The 21,338-nt window shown below is 39.8% G+C and overlaps 1 protein-coding gene and 1 long non-coding RNA gene across 2 annotated transcripts; one reads left to right on the top strand and one right to left on the bottom strand.

Moving 5' to 3' along the window:
* The first annotated feature begins 219 nt into the window (after positions 1–219).
* On the top strand, positions 220–9,097 carry LOC124542716. Its single transcript, XR_006967363.1, has 3 exons — positions 220–306; positions 1,371–1,372; positions 9,086–9,097. It is a non-coding gene; the product is annotated as an uncharacterized LOC124542716 (long non-coding RNA).
* A 2,303-nt stretch (positions 9,098–11,400) lies between these two features.
* On the bottom strand, positions 11,401–20,593 carry LOC124542590. The gene is made up of 7 exons (XM_047120521.1): positions 20,467–20,593; positions 19,973–20,395; positions 19,886–19,929; positions 19,510–19,840; positions 19,305–19,417; positions 18,777–19,256; positions 11,401–11,748 (listed from the first exon to the last, which is right to left on the bottom strand). Exons 1-7 carry the CDS (start codon positions 20,591–20,593, stop codon positions 11,401–11,403), a joined length of 1,866 nt encoding a protein of 621 aa, XP_046976477.1.
* Between the last annotated feature and the right edge of the window lie 745 nt (positions 20,594–21,338).

A 21,338-nucleotide genomic window follows, 5' to 3' on the forward strand; every position in this document is an offset into this window, starting at 1 on the left:
TCTTCCCCACTTTTACAGTTTTAGTTAATGTTGTCATGTCAGAATGACATGTTAAATTGTTTTATGTCAAACGTCATTCTGCCTAATGACTAACCATAGACAATTATTTTTACTTTAATTTTTTTCTAGTGGGGCACATAAGAATTTTATTATTTATACTTTTGTTTTTTATCTTATTAGGTATATATTGTCTTGATAAATTGTTTTCATATATTTTTATTTTGTTTGGTTTAGTTATATAACAATTTGTGCAATTAGTTTATTAAATTATCTTACGTCGATTTCTGAAGTCTTCTGGCGGTTTGGGTATGTGCAATTTTATTTTTATTATAGATATATATATATATATATATATATATATATTTATTATTATTATTTTATTTTTTGTTTTTATTATACATATTTTTATTCTGAATGTCGTCCCACAATGATAGTATAGACAGTAATTTATTTATATCTTTGTCGTCTAATAACTCTTCTATTAGCGAAGATAGTTATCACAGTACGTCCCCTGAACCTCTTAATGTCACTCTTGACACCTACTTCTTAGACCTACAGAAGCATTTTAACGTCATTCACATAAATGCACAAAGTATTCCGGCCCATTTTCCCGACATGCTTGCGTCTTTCGATTCCAAAAACATTCATGCCATTCTAGTATCTGAATCCTGGCTTAAACCATCGCTTCCTTCTACTTCTTTCTCCCTTCCAGGCTTTCATCTCATTCGCAATGACCGCATCAACAAAGGTGGTGGTGGCGTAGCTATTTATCTTAGGTCCCACATTCCTTTTACTATAATTAGAACGTCAAGCCAATCCCCCTCTGCGGAAGCGGCAGAGCACATACTTATTGAAGTTATCTTGTCCCATACAAAAATCCTTCTTGGTGTCTTTTATAGCCCATCTCTCCTTAACGATTATTTTGACTCATTTGAAACTACTTTGGAAAATTTTATGCCTGTTTATGATCATACCATAATTATGGGTGACTTTAATACCTGCTTACTGAAAAACGATGCTCGTGCTAAAAGATTTCAGTCGGTAGCAGAAGCTTGCAATATGCCCCTATCCGCCACCCATAATTTTCCAAATTCTACTCCGTCCCTACTTGATTTAATTTTGGTTTCTTCCTTAGATCATGTGTTTAAGTATGGTCAGTGCTCAGCTGATGCATTTTCATACCATGATCTCATCTATCTTTCTTATAAAATTCGTCCTCCAAAAGCGAAGCCAAGAGTACTTCTGCAGCGTAATTTTGGTGGAATGGATATTGACAGTCTCCGTACAGACTGGTAAAATCAATTGGTCAGTAGTAATTGATGCATCCACGATAGATGAAAAAGTAATGCTGTCGGCACCGATAGTATTAGCCGTAGTATGATATTACCTATCATTGACATCATTACCCCTGTTTTAACTCACATCCTAAACCATTCCGTTAATACCTGCGAATTCCCTGATGCATGGAAAAATGCTCAAATTATTCCATTACCAAAAAAGGCTAACCCCAGCACTTGTTCCGACTTTCGCCCAATCTCCATTCTACCTTTCCTTTCAAAAGTTCTAGAGAAGCTAGTCCATCACCAGCTTAGTCTATTCCTTAATCAATGCCATACCCTAAATCCCTTACAATCCGGTTTCCGTCCTGGTCATAGTACGGTTACTGCGCCGGTGAAAGTTACCGACGACATTCGATGGGGAATGGACAATAAGCACCTAACAGTTATGACTTTACTGGACATTAGCAATGCTTTTAACACTGTCGACTATGATATACTGTTAGGTCGGCTACGTTCTGTTAACATATCTCCGTCAGTAATTGATTGGTTTCGCAGTTACCTACGAGGGCGCCGGCAACGTGTCCGTATTGATGAGACTGTCTCGTCTTGGAGTGTTGTAAAATCCGGCGTACCTCAAGGCGGCGTCTTGTCTCCGTTACTCTTTTCACTATTTATTAATTCTATAACATCTAAAATCACTTCTCTCTTTCACATGTATGCAGACGATACACAGATTTATCGCCATTCCACCCTTGAGGACCTACCTCTTGCTATTTCTGTCATTAATAATGACTTGGAAGAGATCTGCCATTGAAGTAAGTCTCATGGTCTCAAGGTGAACCCCTTTAAGTCTCAGGCCATTATTATTGGCAGCCAAAGTTTGGTTTCGAGAGTGGTTTGGTCTGATTTACCTAAAATAAAATTTAATAATGCCGTAATACCTTATAGTCCTAATGTTAAAAATCTAGGTATACATTTAGATAATACTCTATCGTGGAACTGCCATATTAAAGAACTAAGTCGGAAAACTATTGGCTCCGTTAAATCTCTGCAGCGTCTGCGTTATCCTTCCTATTCCAACCAAAATTATGTTAGCACAATCTTTGCTCCTATCTATTCTCGATTACGCTGACGCAAGCTATCGTAATTTAACCGAGGACCAACTAAACAAATTTGAGCGACTCCAAAATATTGCTATACGTTTCATATTTGGCTTGCGCAAATATGACCATGTTTCCAACTTTCGATCTAAACTCAAGTGGTTATCTATTCGCTTTCGCCGGAATCTGCATGTTCTCTCGCTTCTTTATTGCGTCTTGTTTAATGTTAATGCCCCGACTTATTTAAAGGAAAAATTTGAGTTCCTAGAACTACATAATAAAGGGTTAAGATCGGCTGAAAATCTGACATTGAGGATACCTGTGCATAACACAAAATTTCGTTACCGTACAGGCTATCCAACTGTGGAATGCTTTACCCATTAACATTAAGCAAGCGCAAACGCTATTGTCTTTTAAGAGGTTGGTAAAAGAGCACTATCTGGCTATGGAAACTTAGTCACTATATGGTCTTGTATAGTTTTTATGTTTTATTTGTTAATTTTATTTTATTTCTTCTTTTTTTTTACATACTGTGACTTATTTAAATTTTTGTGTTTACGTAATTAAATTTGAGACGACTTATATATTATTATATTTATTTATATTTATATGTGTAATTGTTCATTTATTTTATTAGTATATATTTATGTATATACATATGTATGTATGTTTATTTATATATGTATTATTGTATATATAAGGCACCACCTACCTTTTCGCTGCACAGTTTCCCTAAATCAAAGGTTGTCTGGCAGAAATCGTTACTTAGCGATAAGACTGCCTTTTTGTACATTTTAATTTATTATTTTTTGTTCCATGTAAAGTTTATTGTTTGTGGTGTACAATAAAGTATATTCTAAAATTCTAAAATACATATGTGAATTGTATTACATACTAAATTAAATACATTATTTACTGAATGTCTGAACATTCGTCTGAATCAAACAAATTAGACTTAAATAATTGCTCAAACTAGTAGTTGTATATTACATTGTTTGTATATTATGTAGTACAACTTTTAGGAGTAGCACCATCAGAATGCTTTCTAATTAAGTTGAGAACTTATTAATACAGTTAGTATACATAGGCATTAGGCATATATTTAATGACCCGTGTTTATAACGTAAAAATTATATCATTAAATTTTTGGGATTATTGTATTCCGAACATAGAAAATAAATAGGTATGTAGGTACTTACTTCATCATAAGAATTCCATAATAAATGTAAACGGTAGTGATTAAAAGTAGTTACGGATAAACTTTCGATTCAAATAAATTATTTGTTTAATAGCAATTTACTATATTTACTTGACATTTTATTTTAAATATTAATATTAAACATTTATGTTGACATTTATACTTTTTTTGACAACATTTTACGCAAAGGTAATCTGTCTTCAGACAGATATTAATAAAATGTTTCTGATTTTGCGTTATAAATTATTTTAAACTATAAAATAAATTATTTATATGACAGAGGTTCTGCTAGGAATCTTATAATGAGGCACCGTTACTTTCAGAAGATTCTTGAAAACTTCATTTTCAACTAATGAAAAAGGTTGATTGTCTTTACAGATCATAAACATTATCGCATTGTTAATTCTTTTAGTTTTCTCCCCAGTAGAGGTATACGCATGTATTTCGCCAAAACTACTGAAGTGTATTAATTATAATGTTAGGAATTATGTATGTAACTGTACTCGCATTTAGCTATGTAAGCATAATTTTATTAGTATATTTTTATTCATATATGAGTTAGTCCAATAAACGCCGCGATACAGTAAACAGTTGTTTTCCTTTAACTAGCCAGTAAGGTTCCAACATCACATGGCGACCCTGCCAGGGCTCTGCCAAGGAACCTCTTCCTTCTGTTTTAGCTCTTGGGTGCAGATAATTAATAAACTGTAAAGATGTGTCAGTCAAAAGTGGAAAAGGAAGATGTGTTTTTGAATCAAAATGCCGTTGGCGACAATTCGGCTCAATTGGAAAGTTTTGGCAATCATAAAAGCAGCATAAGTACTGTAACGTATATTGTTTTAGCCCTGGTTTTGGTTGTTGTAATATTTTTCGGATGCAAGCTGTACAGGGAGTGCCTTCGACACGTTATTCAAGAGGAATTGGGGATGCGAACTGTAGCCCGCATCAGGACATCATTACGGGCCAGGGGCCGCAGCGTCGAGGAGACCACTACGTAAACAATGCGACATACCTATGTGAGTGTTTTAAACTATTACGTGCATTTTAGTCCGGTCAATTCAGACATTCGAAGTTACATAAATTCCCACCAAGCTGAAAATCAGTAAGATTGTTTAAAATGTCATTAAAAACAAAATTTGAAAGTTTCCCATCTTTCCCCTCTAAAGAAAAAAAATTATTCAAGGTCAAAGGTCAATAAAATGAGTTTTTCGCGATTTTCAGCAAAACGGTAAGTTTTATCATAAAAATGCTTCGGACAAAAATTGTAGATCATAAAATTATCTACAAAAAATGTATCAATACTTTTTTTTGTACGAGCCAACGTTTTTGAGATATAACGATTCAAAAAGTTGCAAAAGTTGTAATCGTCATAATATGCACACGTTTCCTCGCCACCTTTGAGGTAAGTGTACTCAGCGCGTTTTTTTTAACGTGGTTTTCCGAGTAGGCCTATTCCACCGGTTAGTTTTGATCCTGTTTAATTTGAAACTATTGAAAAATAATGGATATTAGCAGAGATTGAAAAGATAAAAGCAATTTAAGTTAAAAAAAAGTAGTGAAATTCTACTTCAAGTAGACAATTGAAGTAAAGTGTGCACTGGTTCTAATGAATTGTTGACCAACTTCCAACCCCACTCTGTAGGGTCTAGCTGATAACCAAGTCACACTTGAACTTGGTAATATACCCTAAAAATACTTGTAATACGAAAATATTTAGTAAAAAGAGGTCAAAGTTGGTATAAAGGTAGTACTATTGCAACTAAACTGAAGGAAACAAGTGCTATTTTTGAGAAATGTCATTGATTATTATAATTAAGTTTAGAAAAGAGTAGTGATAAAGAAGCTCTATTAAGCAAATAAATTTTTAGTAGGTATCAAATATTGTATGACGAGATAAAATTTTTTTTTTTTATTTTTTATTTATTTATCCATTTATTAAACTTGTCAGATACATTGAAAAGAAAAATGTGTACACAGGAAAAATAAGTTTAAAAGGTATACTTATCCCTAGAAGAGATTTCTTCCAATATACCCGAGAAAGAAGAAACATAGACAGAAAAGTTAAGAGGTAGACAGGCAAAATCATACAAAAGGAGAAAAGTTATAAAAACAACAAAGAAAATGTTTTGTAGCCTCTCAAGCTTATTAAGTAGTAATTTAAAAAAATTGTGTGTTTTTTCAATGTCAATTAAAACTAACAAAATGGAGTTTGATTTAAAAGTGGCATGTAATTTAATTCCAATAATGATACTGAAAGCACCACTAAGATAATGCTTGACTCTATAGAAATGTACGCTGATATGCTGGAGGATGCAGGTAAGTCCTTATTGATAGTTTTCGTCTTAAAAAATAGACTTTCAGAAAACGCAAAATTACGTATTTCTAACAAATATGAGAATGTTGGCGACTTAATTAGAGATATACGCAATCATTTAATAACAAAAAAGTCGTATACGGTATTCAGTCCAGGTTACAGTCTATGAGACATGGTCTAAAGACCATTGAGGAATATGGTAAGGAAATAGAGCAGTTGTTTACTGACATGACGATTTCACAGGCCGATGGGAACTCGAGTGTTTATTCTATATATACTTAAAACCATTTTCAAATGGACTGCGTAGCTCACGAGTATCTACAATCATTACGTCCCGAAATTATAGCAGTTTGAAAGAAGCAGCACAGGCTGCCAAAGACCAGGACAGGCCAGCTCCACCACAAGGTAACCTCATGCATGTATTAAAGCAAGGACGTACTTTCTATAACAATAGGCATTTTAGTGCTAATCGCGGTCACCGTGGTAGTCACAATTATGGCCAAAACGCAAACTTCTTTCATGGTCAGCGTAACAACAATTACGGCAATCAGCGCGGAACAGGACGCGCTAGTTATAGTAACTATAGAGCTAATAATTTTAATAATAACTTGAGAGTTAATTATGTTAATCGCAGACCTTCTTACATTACCAGAGGTAGGGGTTTCACAACAAGTAGAAATAACACTCAAAATCGAAATTTATATGCAGTTGAGCACAATGTAGAGGAGCCTCAAAGTAGTCAACCATCAAATAATAAACCGATTAAGTTTTTTTGATCTTAAGAACACCATCTTATCATGCAATGAAAACACAAAATATGTGGCATTGTACATTAATAACATAAAATATTACTGACTTATCGATACTGGTGCATCACTTTCTGTCAGAAAGAAGCGATTCCTTTTAACAGCCAGTACACAGAGATAATACGTTAATAAATGGCATTGGTGGACAGACCAGAGCTAAAGGATTGGTAAATTTAATTTTAAAATCCAGTAAAGATATACAGTTTAACCATAAATTTTCAGTTTTTGAGTCGTTACCGTTAAAGGCTGATGGAATTCTAGGGTTAGATTTTCTATTAAAGTACGAAGCCAGCATTAATTTATACACAAATTTAGTTTAATTTCTTTACGTATAGACAACTTTACTCATTCTTTGAAACTGATAAACGATGTCAATAAAAGTAATGAAGTCTTACTTATTTCTGCTCGATCAGAATCAATACACTTTCTTTATGTAAATGAATGTAGAAGTGGGGATGTTGTTGTTTGTGGAAAATAATTGAGCAAAGATATATTTTTAGCTAATGAAATCACTACAGTAAAAAATAATAGGATTCCTATTAAGATATTAAATGTTACTGAACAAGACATAGAGCTAGCATCTTTTTCACCAGAATTACAATCTTTAGATAACTATAATACATGTACATTTAATAAAATCAATATTACGGTTGATAGAGTTAAAAAGTTACTGCACGAACTAAATTTATCTCATTTGCACGATGATGAACAGAAAATCATTGAGGCCATTTGTGTAAAGTACGCAGATGTGTTTCATATGGAAGGTGATAAGTTAACGATCACAAATATTTATCAAGAATCCATTACTGCTAAGCCAAATGTTTTTCCAGTATATGTAAAACCATACCGTTTACCACAAGCCTTAAAGCCTGAAACCGAAAACCAAATAAAAATTTTAAAAGCAAATGATATCCTAGAGGAATGTAATAGTGAGTGGTCTAGTCCAATACTTTCGTACAGCGTTCCTAAGAAAGCTGTTGAAGGTCAAAATACCAAATGGAGACTAGTAGTTGATTATAGGAAATTAAACTGTCTTGTAGTAGATGATAAATTTCCGTTACCGAACATAAATGAAATCTTAGATTCGCTTACTCGAGCAATTTACTTTAGTCACCTTCACCAAGATTACTTCCAAGTGCCCTTGACTTCTGAGAGTCTTAAATATACAGCATTTACAACTAGCTCAGGACAGTACCAAATGAAAAGACTACCTATGGGTCTTAATGTTAGTCCCAGTTCGTTCAGTCGTATGATGTCTGTTGCTATGTCAGGCCTTGCATTTGAAAAATGTTTCATATATTCAGATGATCTTGTAATATTTGGACGGAATTTGAGATCGCATAATCAGAATATGATAAGCGTGGTGGAAAGACTTAGAAAAGTAAATTTAAAATGAAACCCCCATAAATGTGAATTTTTGAAAAAGAAACTTTTATATTTAGGGCACGTTGTTTCTGATAAAGGCGTTTCTCCGGACCCAAATAAAATTAAAATCTTCAAAATTGTCCTATACCTATGAATCCAGACGATGTTAAACGATTTGTAGCGTTCTGTAATTATTATCGTAAATTTATACAATCTTTTGCTGATATTACTAAATGATCCAGGAAAGACGAACCTTTTTTATGGACTAATGAATGTCAAAAAGCGTTCGATATTTTAAAAAAGTCTTTAATATCACCGCCAATATTGCAATATCCTGATTTTTCAACAAGCAATGAATTCGTAGTACAAACAGATGCGTCAGGTATCACTATCGGTGCAGTCTTATGTAACAGAGATTTCAGACCGATAGCTTATGCTAGTAAGCCATTAAATAAGGCCGAAAGAAACTACCCAGCAATTCAAAAATAACTTTTGGCCATTGTTTGGGCTGTGAAGTACTTTAGGCCTTATATTTACGGCAGAAATTTCACATTGATGACGGACCACAAGCCTTTAGTATATCTTTTTGGTATTAAAGAGCCTTCTAATAGACTACTTAAATTAAGACTTACTTTAGAGGAATATATTCCTCTAATATTCCTCTAATACGCCGGAATAGAGACGCCGGCATAGCGACCCCGGCCACCCCACATTCGGATGGAGGCAACCAGGAGCGGCGGCGGCGTTGATGAGCCTCAGGCCGAGATGGACAAAATACTGCCCGAAGCTCCATCGTCCGTCCAGGATCAGGCCCAGATACTTCATCTGGGCCTGCACCTTGATCACCGTCCCTTGGACGGTGATAACCGCCCCTCGTGGGGGTGTACCTTTCCGTGGACCGTGAAAGAGGAGGGCCTCCGTTTTGGATATGGAGACCCTCAAGCCCAGCATTCCTATGCGGTCCGCGGTGAGAGCCGTTCCGACTTCGGCAAGGCGAGCCGCCTCCTGGAAGTCCCGTCCAGTCGCCGTGACGAGAGTGTCGTCAGCATAACACAGCACCCTCATCCCGGGAATGACGGGAGCCCGCAGGAGCCCGCAGGAGCCAGTCGAAACCGAAGTTCCACAGAATTGGGCCGAGAACCGACCGCTGTGGAACGTCGCAGCCCACTCGATGCCGGACGAACCTCCCATCGACCTCCACCCAGAGGATCTCCCTGTCCTGGAGGTACGCCTCCAGCAGTCTCCTCAGATAGGTCGGCACCCCATGGTATCGGAGTTCCTCCCGTATCTTCTCGAAAGGGGGACTGTTGAAGGCATTCACCACGTCAAGAGACACAGCCAGGACGACCTGCCCCCTGGCCACCGCTTCCGTCGTCCGAGTCTTCAGGGCGTTCAGGGCGTCGACGGTCGACCGGCCCGCCCTGAATCCGTACTGCGCCTCCAAGAGACCCAGACCGATCTCCTCGAGGTGCTGAACAAGACGGGCTGCGAGGACCTTCTCGAAGAGTTTTCCCGTCTCGTTCAGCAGCACAATTGGCCTGTATGCCGAAGGGGAATCCAATGGCCGACCTTCCTTCGGCAACAGGACCAACTTCCCTTCTTTCCAAGGCTTCGGAAACTGCCCGCTGCACAGACACTCGTCGAACAGCTTCCGAAGCCTTACACCTAGGTATTCCAGGGCGTCGCACAGAATACGCCCTGGAACCCCGTCCGGACCCAGCCCCGTCTTCCTGGCCCTCAAGCGGCCAAGGGCTATCTCCATCTCCCGCTCCGTAATCAGTGGTGGAACCTCTGCGTCTTCGGTCACGTAGCGGGAGGCCATCTGCAGAGGGACGTGTTCGCCTGGATGGGGGAAGAGTTCCCCAACCGGGCGAAGGAGGAGTTCCGGCGGCATCGTCTCGGTGACGGGGCGCTCAATTGAGACCCGCCAGAAGCTCCTCCTCCTTGGCCTTCTCCTTGGCCTTGCGTATCGCCAGCTGCAGCTCTTTTTTCAGCTGGCGATAAGCGTCCAGCAATTGTCCCTCCAGATCCGTGTCGAGGCCGTTGCGCCTTCGACAGCGGACGTAGGCCCTCCGCGCCCGACAGCACGTCGCCCGAAGGTCGGCGATTTCGGGCGACCACCAGTATACGTGCCGGCGCGAAACTCTGCGCCGAGTCCGAGGCATGGCCGCATCGCAGACTTTCTTGAGCGAACTGCGCATGCGGCCTGCCAGCTCCTTTGCGCTGGCGTCCTCCCAACTCACTGCGGAACTCCACCGCTGCACGATTGCGGCCTCCTTGACTAGCTCTCGATCGACCTGGACTAGAGACCACCTCGGCAGAGTGGTCGGTACCCTCTGGTGTTATGCCGGCCTGCGAGAGGTGGAGTTCTCAAATCGGATGTACCGGTGATCCGATAGAGTCTCCACCTCCTCCTCCACTCTCCAATCAAACTCTCTGCGTGCTACGACAGGGGTGGCGAACGAAACGTCCACCACGGAACCCCTCTGATGGCGCACGCAGGTGTGAACCTGTCCCCTGTTGAGAAGGGACCGGTTGGAGAGCAGGGCCCACACCTGGACGGCCCTCCCTCGCGGATTCGTGACGGGGTTACCCCAGGCACGCGACTTCGCGTTTAAGTCGCCGAGAACCATTATCGGTTTCGGCGACTGCCTGGCCACCGCAGCTCTGACCAAGCCAAGATAGGTCTCGAACTCAGCCAGGTTGCGGTTAGGGGAGAAGTAAATCCCGACGACGACGTACTCTCCCCACCCTACGACTACGTAGTCCGAACCCCTTTCGATGAGTGAGAGGGGGGGCTCCGTTCCGCTCCTTGTGAGGACCGCCTCAGTGTCGTCCAAGTCCCCCAGCCAGTGAGGTAGAGGAGGGACGAAGGAGGGTTCACAGGCCACTGCCAGGTCTACCTGCCACTCAGCCATGGACTGCAGTAGTAGGTCCTGAGCCCTGGCGCAGTGGTTGATATTCGTCTGAAGGAAGCTGAAGTCTGCGCTCATGTTGACATTACAGCTTCCTCCTCAGCCTGGCGTCGTCCGACGATATTGGTAAACTAGTGTAGTGAGGACCACCTTACCTTTCGTGATGGGGGGGTTACATTCTTTCCACCCAATCACGTGCCCGGAGGGCTTGCCGGCGACTGCGCACGCTACGCAGCGCAGCTTCTCGGTACATGTTGACGATTTGTGTCCATTAACGCCGCACCGGTAGCAAAGGCTTCCTTGTTCCGCACTGAATGGGCAGAGCATCCTTGTATGGCCTAGACCACTTGCAGCAGCGTAGAGGACGCTGCTCCAGCACGTACACTCTGGCCGAGCTCCACCCAACCAAAAGACAACCGGTGTCAGCCAGCTTTTTTGCCGCAGTTATTGGACACGACACGAAGACCATACCCATGTAACCGGGTCCTCGTGAAATATCCCCGCACTCCATCCAGCACCGTACGGAGCTTGTCGGCTAGTTTATCTGCCTGTTCCGTCTGTGCTTTCGGCAGCTCCAACACTCTGGCCCCCTTCGCTGAGCGTCGAACTTTGAGCCCACTACTGATCCCAAGGTCTTGGAGTTTCACGCTCTGCTCAGCGTGCTCCAAGACCTGAGTATACGTGATGCCTTTCTGCTCCGCTTCCGGCTGCAGCGTTAATACCACTGCAGCTGTACGAGGTACGGACAGCTTAGGCATTATATCCCATCCCTAATTAACAGACTTAGCGACTAAAACAAAATGCACTAAATACACTATAAGTCTCGGTTAAATTCACATATAACGCACAAAAATAGGTACACTCACATTCCATTATTTATTGTTCCATGCTATTAAGTAGTAAAAATTTATACCTAGTACTTTATACAGTCAGTTGCTCAAGAACGTACGGGCTATAACTTCAGACTTAGGGGTCGGGGGCAGCGGGGGTGTCATTTTTGAGATCAGGAGACACAACTCCGTCATGCATTGATGTCAACTCCTAACTGCTATGCTCGACCCATTAGAGTGCAGCCTGCTGCACAAACTGCAGCGTGACGGCTATGCCTGCACGTCGGTTCGATGCACATTCAGTGAACTCACATGCACATGCAGCTTGCTAGAGCGCCGATCGTGACCTTAGCTCATATGCGAGTTGGCATACCTACTGGACGCGGTGGCGCGTCAGCTTATTCTATGTCAATGAAACCAACAAGTATTACACAATAATTTTTATTTTAAAAAGTAAAACAAGTAAAGCATCGCTATAATGAGCGAACCTAAATACCGTTCAAGTGACAAAGGACATGTAAAGACTTTCTCAAACAGTATTATGATAATCAATCTTTAGTATCAATTCCAATGTGGTAGGCCACCGAGGAATCCAATTCCTCAAGTCCTCATCAGCCATGGTCTCTTGACCACGTGGTAGTGTCGTGTCGGTATTGTGTCGACATTCTATGCTCTTGAAATACGGGATCCGGTCAGATCGGTGCCCTACAAACAGATAAATTGACATTAATTCGTTCGTTGGAGGTTATGAGACGTTCTAATGGGTCGACGCACTCTATAACATTTTTGCTCAGAAGTTGGAAAATAATGAGGAACTTGTTGTTTGTAGAAATGATATACTCACTCCTAGCATTCTATGCATTTTACAGTCTTGGCAGTCACGATGTAGTAGATACGAGTGGAAAGAAACAGACGTTGATGTCCAGGTCTTCGGTCACAGGGTTGCTCTGGACAAACTAGTTAACGCAGTGGCTGTTTATGAGCGTATGCTTTCCATTAGGAATTTATGATCGTTATTTATAGCCTGTGGATAACATTTTCAGGACAATGATCAGAAAAATGAAACCCCACTGACGCAATTGGCGGTAATTAAATATAAAATAATCGTCAAATAAAATTAATAATGAGTGCATATGGTCTAATCACGATCACTTTTAATGGCGTCAATTTGTGTATCGATAACAGTGGTTTTCCTGAAATTCCGACGTCACATATGTATGATTAATTCAATTCATTTAGTAGTTACTGTTTGTGTTTAAACTGGAGTAAATAGAGTTTGTACCTGATATGGTGAAAAATCGCTAACTTTCATGAACTACTTACAAGATCTTACGTGCTAACTATCATCAAACTTGCTATCATCAAAAATGCTAACCATCGTGCTACCGATACGGTCAGCGCGACACAAGAGCCTACTACGGACTCTGACTTCAAAGTTAAGGCTCCAGGGCCTGCACGTCAGTCAAAATATTATTAGTTAAAATTATTAGTTAAATGAAATGAAAAATATTAGACTACTTAAAAGTCGATTAACGATTATATCATGTAGTTATAATTATTGGTATATTTGGAGCCGGTGTCAGCCAATAAAACCCTACATAACCCTACGAATATCTATCAAAAACAATACGAGAGTACTTTAACAGAGAGTACTTTAACATTTAACTTAGGAAGACTCTAAAAAATATGTTGAATACGCAATTATTTTTATTACTTTTTCGTGCATATTCATTTGTTTTAAAATAGTGTTTTGTTTGAAGTCGGTTTTTCTTTTTGTTAAAATTTTTATTTATTTTTTTATTTTAAGTGAAGCTGATGTTGACTAACTATTTTTTTTAATATGGATAAATTAAGCGTTCCGTTTATATGAGTCAAAAACTACTTCGAGGTCAATTTCAAAGGAAACTTGCGAATAAAGCAAAAATAGACTTTCGAAAATGCGGATTTAATACGTCACGCGGCGTAAACTACAAAGATCCCTCGAAAGAGCTGTAATCGAACTCAGAAAAAATCTTTGAAAAAGACCAACTATATTTCGTACATCATATGACATCACATCACATACACAAAATTTGATTAAAGATAGTAAGAAATTCTGCTGCATATCGCACCCTAACTGCGAGCCGTATAGGAGTTCCATCACTACATAGTATAAAACAAAGTCGCTTTCTCTGTCCCTATATCTTTAAATCTACGCAACGGATTTTGATGCGGTTTTTTTTAAAAGATAGTGTGATTCAAGGGGAAGGTTTGTGTATATAATACATGAACAATATAGTAAAGAAACACTGATAATTTTAGAAGTTTGCGATGTGATGTCGTAAATAAACAAATTCTGTAGTATATTTAGTATCAGTATTGCACCCGTGCGAAGCCGGGGTGGGTAGCTAGTTGATTATAATATTCGACTATGATAATTACATAAACATAACCACATTACGGAAGGTGACTCAAATATCCAAATAACCTATAAATAAAAGATTCGACTGAGTATCGCTAACGTGCTCCTCAGAATTGTTCCGTTCCGTTACTTTGTCATGGATCCTGTGCTCAGCACCTTACCAAACTTTCACCAAATTACCCTTGAAGTATATATTTTATAATAAAAAAAGAATTATCAAAATTGGTTAACGTTATTTTCAGTTATTCACCTATTTGTCGCGCATATACATAATGCAAATTTAAGACTTATGTCGTTTTCATATGGATACCATCATCGGAAAAAAATAAAAAAAAAATGGGACCCCACGGGAAGCACTACCTTTCAAACAAAAAAAAATTTATCAAAATCGGTCCACCCAGTGAAAAGTTATGAGGTAACAAACATAAAAAAAAAAAAAAAAATACAGACGAATTGATAACCTCCTCCTTTTGGAAGTCGGTTGAAAATACAAAAATTGACATTAATTTCGTTGAAGTTATGGGGCCTATCGATACAGCGCCTGTAAATGAAAAAAATAAATAAGTAAACATAGACGTTAAAAAGGTGCTCCATCCCTGAAAGGAATGCGCAGGAATGCATAAAAATGCATAAAATAATTAATGTAAATACTGGAAACTTACATAGAAAGTCAACGTTGATGTCGGCGGTATTTTCTTTGGAGCAGCTTGGCCACAGTGTTACTGCTTTGGAAGGACGTCTTCACGGAGCAGCGGTCGATGAGCTTATGAAAATCAGGAGCGACCTAAAGGCTTTATATAGTAGCCTGTTGATACGGGTTATCGCATGGTGCGCACTGAATGTAGTCATGACGCAATTGGGGGAAAATAAAACGAATATAATCACACTGACACTAAACTTAAGGTCGACGTTACGTTACTACGTTTCGCGCCAAGGGCTTCGTTAGCTCTGCCGCGTTTATCTTCTTACCTTTCTGCAATATCTGAAAGTCTTCTGTACAGACTCATGCCTAGACCTTATCTGGAAGCATACCAGAAGGCTAGCGACCATCGTTTGTAGTGAAAAAATTCGACTGCATTCTGAGTCAAATGCATCAAAATGCATCGGGTTGACATTGCAATTTCGAAATTCCTACTATCACCTGATGGTGCATCTAGGAAATATGGCCCGTACATTCTAGTGTTCCGTACTGTAGGTTAAGAACACATACTTACTTTATGAATCGTAAACAGGCGTGTAAACAAAACACAAAATTATTATCATAGCTTGCTTTTTCATTGCAATATATAATAGCTGCCGTGCGATTCTGCAAAAACCACATTAGGATTTGAAACAGTTTTAATTTCTTAACTCATATCGAAACGACCTTGAATGGAAAAATAATTGGAAGCGAAAACTGTGAAGCGAGATGCTACTGCAACCACTAAAATTACCGATTTTTTAAAAAACATTCCCAATTAGAAATTTCTAATATACTAAGGATTTGAAAAATAAATGACGTAATGATTCATGCTAAATATATTATAAATAGTGTTGCCCAAATTCAGTTTTGGTCTTGCAGTCTTGGTCTTGTTCTTGCGTTTTTGCAAGACCAAGACCAAGAACATGACCTCGTATTTTTAGCAAGACCAAGACCAAGACTGACGCTGCAAGACTTGAGCAAGAACAAGACATAGCCTGCAAGACTCTTGCGTCTTGCAGCTAGGACTTAGCGCTATTTCACGGAGTAGTTAAGTGTAACAGTTCGGTGTATAGGTACGCTTAGGATTTCTATGAGACGCAAAAAAATAAGTAAAACTGGACCTATGCGCAGTACGACTAATACCATAGACATACCTACATAGCGAATAAAAAAATATCCATTATAATCAAATGAGTGCATGCATAGTTATGTTTTAATCATCGGCACTTTGATAATGCGGCATCAAAGGTTTTGTACTTACTTCTTCCGTTTTTCGGAAGTACATGGTTATGATACACGCGCCGGCGGCTTCTTTTGAAGTCATATACAACAATCGTTGCCGCCGCGCCGAAATCACAACATTTGACACTATTTTATGGCCGCCACAGGGCGTAGGTATACTCATGCAAAATAATTTCGAATTTTAAGAGTACCTACAGGTGTTCCAAAGAATAAATAAGTTTCAGAGTGCTTAGAATGAAAATGAATAGATTATAATGATCACGCAAGTAGTATTATGATTACGATAAAATGGTAAGGATAGGTAGTAGATATCATAATAATTTATTCTAGTAAGTATATATTATAATATTGATTATATGGTTTTAAACTAATTACTTAGGTACTATTATTGTACATTCAGTCATTATATTTCTTAAGATTTTACAAGAAAAAATAGTAAAAATATCACCCATTATTATTAAGAAACAGTTACTTCCATGAAAAACGACATATAGGTCAGTTGATTTTTCAAATTTCTTATCAAATCTTCAGCAATTTATTAATCTGCTTGATCTTTACTATGGCTATGTTAATTCAAGCTCACATTGTTTGAATTCTACTACGTTTTTCTAAGATTTAAAATAAACTTTAAAAAATAGTAATAGACTAATAGGTAATTGCAAGACTTGCAAGACTCTTGCTGCAAGACCAAGACCAAGACCAAGACTGGGAGCGCAAGACCAAGACCAAGACTGGCTAAGTCTCGTCTTGTTCTTGCATTTGGGCAACACTACCTCTGTGACACGCTGGATAGATGAAAAGTATGACGCATTATCAATAGTAATGAAAAATAAATTATGCTGTGTAGAAAATCTTACACTAACAAGTGACTTTTGGTCAGATCTACAAATGCGAAGTTATCTAGGTGTAACTGCTCATTTTGGCATCGGAATTGAATTTCATATTGTAACTTTAGGTGTTTACTACTTATATGAAAGGCATACTTCCGAATAAATTGCACAAACGCTCACTAAAACATGTGAAGAGTGGGGATTTAATACTGATAAGTTCACAGCAGTAGTAACAGATAATGCTGCAAATATGGTGAAGGCTGTCGAAATTGTATTTGGGAAAAAAAGCATATCCCTTGTTTTGCGCATACACTTAATTTAGTAGCTCAGCATATTTTGGGAATTCCAGAACTACAGGAAATATTAACAAAAGCAAAAAATGTTGTTACATTTTTTAAACAAAACTGTGTTGCAAGTGACGAGTTGCGTAAATCAGTTCGAGTTGACACAAAATTGGAAAAAAGGAAATATCTGGCGATAAATATTGCTCTAGTAGCAAAATCATTCCATTAGTGCATTGCATGATATCAAAATTGAAAAACCTAGTAATTGAAGAATCTTTAATCAAGGATGTACAAAAACGCACTCTTAATGAAATTAATAAACGAATGGGCGCAATCGAGCAGGTATTAGCATTAGCTTTTGCTACAATATTAGACCCAAGATTTAAAAAACTTCATTTTGAAGATGCCATGGCGTGTGCAAATGGCGTTATTAAAATTAAAGAGATGATTAAAAAGAATCAACAGGATGAATCTACTGTGGAATCTGACTCTGACAACTCAGACAAAATTAGTCTATCATCGGATCTCTGGAGTGATCACCATAAACTGGTTCAACGAAATTGGAAAACAAATAATACCAATGAAAGTCTTTCAGATGAGTTATCGCTTTATTTGAGGACTCCAGTGAGTAGATTTAACGAAAACCCATTAGAAGTGTGGGTAGACTATAAAATACAGTTCCCAACGTTATACAATGTGGCTTTTAAATATTTAACCATGGTGGCTAGCTCAGTTCCATCTGAACGACTTTTCTCAAAAGCCGCACAGGTTCTTACACAGCAGAGAAGCAGAAGCAAGTCAAAAGGGTCAATAAAATTTTGTTTTTGCAAAGCTTAGAGAAGGAATACTGGGAATTATAAATTTTTCACTTTTGGGTCGTATGGCCATTGATTTCATTTGCATGATATATAAATAAAGTTGATTTGTTCTAGATGTTGTAACTCATATTAATAATATCAACCTTCCCTATTTAATATTAGAAACTAGTTTAATACGAGTAAGTAGGAAATTACTTACGATATTTTAAAAATATCGATATAACGGAGCAGCATGTACGAGCGCGTTTTTAAAAAACATGACGTCAGCATAACTGACTTCACGAGTGTCAGGGTTTCAATCATTATCCATCCTCGGGGGTTCGAAATTAAACTCAGGGAAAATTCTTCTCTGATTTATTCCAATGTGAGACGGTCCGATCGTTTCAACGGCTCGACCAAGTCTGTCGATACCGGCGGGCGCTTGATCTTTTATAACAAAAATAGGTGGGTAGACTTATTCACTCAACAGCTGTTTACAAACACTGACTAATTTAACATTTCAAAATTTACTAAAAATTATTAATTTAACAATCAAACAGTTTTAAATTATTGTTATTATTAAAATAATAATTTTTGGACACGTGTTTTTTTAAAATTGGTAGTTTCGCGCTGATAGATATATATGTTCGATATATCGCAAAGTATCGATAGAAAATTACGATATATTATATCGAAAATAGTATCGATATTTTTTAACATGAACATCACTACCTTGGGAGCCCCAAACACGCACTTGGATACGTTGATCACCATGCCGTAGTCCCTGAGTCTGGTGAAAATCTGACGCAAGTGGTCTTCGTGTATGGTTTCGTTCTCGGAGAAGATGAGAAAGTCATCCAAGTATGCATACACGAAGTCCAGAACACGAGTCAGCTCGTATACGAATCGCTGAAACGTTTGTCCAGCATTCCGAAGTCCGAAAGTCATGTAAGGGAATTCGAACATGCCAAATGGTGTTGTTATTGCCCTCTTGGGGATATCTTCAGGATTCACCAGTATCGGATTATACGCCTTCACGAGGTCTAAAGTGGTAAAGACCTTGCTACCAGAAATTTGATGTTCAAAATCATGAAGATGTCTAATGGGATACCGGTCTGGGATGGTACGAGCGTTGAGCCTCCTATAATCTCCGCACGGGCGCCAGCCGTTGTCCTTTTTCGGCACCAGGTGCAGTGGAGATGACCAGGGACTCTACGAAGGTCGTGCTGTCCCATTCGCGAGCATTGCCTCGAAACTCGCGTTTATCATAAGCTTGTCGGGTGCCAGGCGCCTAGGGTTGCAGGAAACTGGAGGACCTGGTGTGGTGCGGATGTGGTGTAGTGTGTTGTGTGGAACAGAGTTATGTATGCCGGCTGGCCGCGTGATGTCAGCGTTTCTGGTTCTTACAATCTACAACTAAGTTATAAAAATATAGAAAGTCTACCCCTATAATGGGCTTTGTCACATTCGCCACCATAAAACCGTGGCGTTTTGTGGTGGCAGTCATGCCGAAGTCCGAGGTTCAGCGTGAGGTGTTTGTACCCGTACACATTGATGGTCGACCCGTTGGCTGCCGTGAGCTTGTACGTCGTTGATTCACGACGTTGCCGTAGCATGGAGAGGAGAAAGACGCACAAGTCGCTACCGGTGTCGACCAGGAACTGCGTCTTCGTCCATTTGTCCGTGACGATCAGGCGACCAGAGGTGATGGGGCTGTCGGTTGTCGCGATTACCGACCGCCCAGAGAGTTTTCCGCCACCTTGAAGTCGCAGGGACGGACACACTTCTTGGCTCCGCTGCCGAACTTAGAGTGGTACCAGCAAAGCGGGAACTTACGGTACCTGGAGTTCGACCGCGAGCGTGGACGGCTCCTCGTCCTGTTGACCTGGGTCTGCGGTCTCTGGTAGTGAGGCTTTATAATTGCCTACGTAGCTCGGTGACTTCTCGAGCCAGAGACTCGATGCTGGGTCCCGGATTGGTGCTGCTCGTCGCAGCGACATGTTGAGTCGGTGTCGGCACAATGTCGTGGATTCTGTCCTCGAGGTCGGCCAGGGTGTCCAGACTCGCATGAGGCTGAGCTGCTAGTTTAGATTGGATGTTTGCAGGAAGTCGGCTCGTCCAGATGGTGCGCAGGAACTCGTCCGTTACTTCTTGACCTGCTAGGCCCTGGAGATGCCGAAGAAATTGTGACGGTCTGCGATCACCCAGTTCCTCGTGCATCAGGAGTTGCTGTACCTTCTTCTCATTTGAAGCACTAAATCTTCGGACTAGCTCTGACTTGAGCTTCTCGTATTTATCCCGAGCAGGAGGATTGGTAATAATATCCTTGACTTCACGTGCGTATTGCCGGTCTAATTGTGAGACGACGTAAAATAATTTTGTTGCATCGTTGGTGATGCCTGCGATCATGAACTGGCCTTACAGTGTGCGAACCAGATGTCAGGTTCGTCCGGCCAAAATGGTGGAACTCGCACGCCTACTTTGCAAATTTCAGACGCGGCGTTTTCTATGTCCGTCTGATCTTCCTTAGTGCCACACCCAGTAGCCATCTTGTATTCCACACGGTATTCAAAACGGGGTCACCACGGTGTAGGTTGTAGTGGTGTTAGTGATTATCTTACACTCTCCGGCGGCTGGTGGTGTGAGATAGGTAAATAATAACTCACGTAGATATACACAAAATGTATAATACACTAAGAAAGGTGCACAAAACAAAGCACAGCACAGAGAGAATGTCAGAAGGAGAAATATAGTAGAAACAGAAAGTACAAGCACTAAGAGTAACACGCAATAAACAAAAATAACACAAAGCAGATAGTACGTATAGGCACAGAACAAAGACAACGTAAAAGCAGTGTTTAAGCGGCGCGAGCTCGTGCGACATGCGGATGGCGTCAAGACGTGTATCCGACTGGCGATACGCCGTACGCGGTAGCTCCACCTTATGGGCGGCGCCTGCGCGTCGTACGAGCGGCGACTAACGGTAGTCGACCCGTGACCACGAACGCTGTAAAGTGCTCGAAACGTCGGGATGTCCAAAATAATTAATATACGCGATTAAAATCCGTTATAACTAGTTTCATTTTAACGATAGTCGGTTACCGTTAGCCATACTGCCGCTTCAGACGGCGCTGATATGAACGCCGCGGCCGGCGCGCGGGAGAATAACCGCGCGTTTATAAATAATATTAAATATATATAAATATTTTGTATTCGTGTTACTGTGTGTGTATTTGTATAGTGTATTAATAATTATAATATAAATACAATTTAATAAAATATATTAACGTGAGT

Source organism: Vanessa cardui, chromosome W, assembly GCF_905220365.1.
Source record: "Vanessa cardui chromosome W, ilVanCard2.1, whole genome shotgun sequence".
In the NCBI taxonomy this organism is placed as follows: domain Eukaryota; kingdom Metazoa; phylum Arthropoda; class Insecta; order Lepidoptera; family Nymphalidae; genus Vanessa; species Vanessa cardui.

What these genes read in the sequence shown, in the direction of transcription:
- LOC124542590 (XM_047120521.1), bottom strand. Translation starts at nt 20,593, where the DNA reads ATGGCTACTGGGTGTGGCACTAAGGAAGATCAGACGGACATAGAAAAC. An exon ending in TCGAGAAGTCACCGAGCTAC is followed by an intron (nt 19,930 to 19,972) that starts GTAGGCAATTAT and finishes CCGCAGACCCAG; the next exon opens with GTCAACAGGACGAGGAGCCG. An exon ending in CCGACAAGCTTATGATAAAC is followed by an intron (nt 19,257 to 19,304) that starts GCGAGTTTCGAG and finishes CGACCTTCGTAG; the next exon opens with AGTCCCTGGTCATCTCCACT.